Below are 2,864 nucleotides of genomic sequence, written 5' to 3'. Positions count from 1 at the left end.
CTTCTTCTTCAGAAAGTGGACCTTGGATTAAAGTTCTTAAAGGGCCTTTGCAATCCAATTGTCATACCAAAGACTCAAATTACTATTTCGCTCTAGAATCCACCATATGCCTTTATTGAAAACCTCACTACCCTTTTGAATTGCTTGCCACACTCTAGAATAAGGGAGCTTGTCCTTGTTTCTAGCATGTAATCTTTGGCTAGTGCAATAATTTCTTCTTAGCACCTTTGCCCACAAAGCATCCTTTTCCGTTTGGAATCTCCAATTAGGCTTTGCAAGAAGAACTTGATTCCTTCCCCTTGCCGATTGAAATCCAAGACCCCCTTTCTCTTTAGCTTTGGTCACTTTGTGCCAACCCACCCAATGCGTTCTTTTTGAAGATCCCAAAGATCCCCAAAGAAAATTACGGTTAACTCTATCAATATCATCCAACAACTTCTTGGGTAAAGCCATGCATTGCATGACATAAGCAGGAATAGCGGATGTAGAAGCTTGAATGAGCTGCCTGCAAGGGATAATAAATCCTTTCCACCTCACCAACTTCTGCTTGACCCTATCCAAAATAAAGTTTTAGGTCTTGATTGTTCCCTCCCCGGTGCTTTATAGGAAAACCAAGGTACTTTCCAAGATTTGGAGTTGACTTGAATCCCAAAATATCGCACAAAGATTCTCTTGTGTCCATATCTATATTTGGGGAGAAATAAACTCTAGATTTACTCTCATTGATGGATTATCCCGACCGAACACAAAAAACATCAAGCACATCCCTTATTGTGGAGCAATTCACATGGTCCGCTTTTGCAAAGGGGACCAAATCATCCACAAAAAACAAGTGAGAAAGAGCCATCCCACTCTAAGAGCTTTTTATAGGAACCCACCTCTTCTCACTGCACTTATCTTCATTGAGATGCCCAAGGACTTCCATACAAAGAATGAAGAGATAAGGTGATAATGGATCACCTTGCCTAATTCCTCGTGAAGGAAAAATAGGCTCAACCACCATTAAAGAGAACAGATGTGGATACAGAAGACACGCAACTTATAATGAGGTTCACCAAGTTGTGGGGAAAGTTGGCATTAATCATAACTTCTGTAATGAAACTCCATTCAATTTTGTCATAAGCCTTTTCTAGGTCCACTTTAATCACCATGTAACCTCCCCGTCCCTTCTTGTTACTAATAGTGTAAATCAATTCTTGAACCACAATAGCATTGTCTACACTTCTCCTACCCGAAACAAAAGCTGATTGGAGAGGGCAAACCAACTTATTAAGATGTGGTCTAAGCCTGGCTACGATGATCTTTGTGACAATCTTATACATTGTATGGAGTCCATCTGGACCTGGGGCTTTGTACGGCTTAAGAGCCCACAAACCCTTTTTGATTTCAACTTCTGAGACTGGCATATTCAAGCTGCCCTTATCATTCTCCGATAGAACAGCTTGCCACCTGGAGGGGGGAGGAAGATGGAAAGGGGAATAAACAGGGGTAGTTGTAAACAATTTGCTAAACCCTTCTCTAATGTAATTCATAGCTCTAAACTCACTATTGATCCATTCTCCCATATCATTCTTTGTACAAGAAATTCGATTACGTCTTCTCCTCACAATCGTAGACATATGATGAAAAACAGTGTTTCTATCACCCTTAATTAGTCGATTAATGCGAGACTTCTACACCCATAACTCCTCTTCCTAACATAAAAGATCATTTAACTCTTTGTGCAAAGATTTCCCCATTTCGATCAAAGAATGAGAAGGATTTTTTGCCAAGGCTTTATGAATCCCATTCAATTAGGCCAAAACTCTCTTCTTTCTCCTAAAATTTTTTCCAAAATTATGCTTATTCCAATCCGAAACTTTCCTGGAAAAACATTCAATAGCAACTTAGAGAGGGTAGGAAAGACCCCAGGCTTTTGAAACAATCCCAGGAAATGATAAATCTGATAACTAGAAGCTTTGAAATCTAAAAGGTCTGGGAAGATGAATCCCGTTACTTGGGTTGGATTTGAGAAGCATAGTACAATGGTCAAACACACATCTTGTAAGATGGGTCACCCTCACATTGGGGTGAGTAGCACACCAGCTTGGGTTAGTGAAAAAGAGATCAATTCTTTCTTGGACAAGGGCATTTATATTACGTCTATTCGTCTAGGTAAATCAAGGCCCAGTGACCCCATATCTATCATGTTGCAATAATCAAGACAATCTTTAAAGAGTAAAGACCTATTTGAATTAATAACTCTACCCCCAAATTTATCCCCATCTGCAAGCACTTCATTAAAATCTCTAGCTATTATCCAAGGTTTCTCATGTAAATTGGCAACATTTTTTAGATTATTCCACAAAATGCATCTTTCATGAAATCTAGGGCTAGCATAAATAGCTGAAAAAATAAATTCAAAGGTAGAAGACATTACCTTCACCAAGATGTGAACCTCCTATTCTGACATGGCTAATTGGGTTATTTGAACCTTATCTAAATTCCAGAGAAGCCAGAGACCACCAATAAAACCAATCGTGTCTGTGCGAATGGCCCCATCAAACGACAGCCTATCCATGATATTCCTAGCTTTATCACCACCAATTCGGGTTTCCATGATAATCATAATAGTCGGGTTGTGATTTTGAACCAGCTCCCTAACATGATTTTGAAAGGAGGGCTTTAAGGCTCCTTTACAATTCTAGGCTATAATATTCATCACTAAACAATGGTTGGGGGTCGGACACTCATCAAACAGAGGGAGTAATCTCACTTCCTCCATCAAATTCCATCCAGTCATCCGTACCATTTCCATCGTCTGGCCTCTGCCTAGCATCAATGTCACACAATGCTCCAGCACACCCAACATTTTCTCCGTGGCT

The 2,864-nt window shown here is 39.9% G+C and overlaps 1 protein-coding gene across 1 annotated transcript; it reads right to left on the bottom strand.

The window, feature by feature from the left end:
* Positions 1 to 992: 992 nt before the first annotated feature.
* LOC126708522 (uncharacterized) lies at positions 993 to 2,599 on the bottom strand. Its single transcript, XM_050408311.1, has 2 exons — positions 2,451 to 2,599; positions 993 to 1,449 (listed from the first exon to the last, which is right to left on the bottom strand). Exons 1-2 carry the CDS (start codon positions 2,597 to 2,599, stop codon positions 993 to 995), a joined length of 606 nt encoding a protein of 201 aa, XP_050264268.1.
* Between the last annotated feature and the right edge of the window lie 265 nt (positions 2,600 to 2,864).

This window comes from Quercus robur, chromosome 12 (assembly GCF_932294415.1).
Source record: "Quercus robur chromosome 12, dhQueRobu3.1, whole genome shotgun sequence".
In the NCBI taxonomy this organism is placed as follows: domain Eukaryota; kingdom Viridiplantae; phylum Streptophyta; class Magnoliopsida; order Fagales; family Fagaceae; genus Quercus; species Quercus robur.
The sequence above is the reverse complement of the archived record's forward strand: the minus strand, read 5'-3'. Positions and strand labels throughout refer to the sequence as shown.

Excerpts from the sequence above, each read along its gene's own strand:
- LOC126708522 (XM_050408311.1), bottom strand. The coding sequence starts at position 2,599 with ATGGAAACCCGAATTGGTGGTGATAAAGCTAGGAATATCATGGATAGG. Across the intron at positions 1,450-2,450 it reads CAAATAACCCAATTAGCCAT|GTGGCAAGCTGTTCTATCGG; the intron begins GTCAGAATAGGA and ends TCCCCCCTCCAG.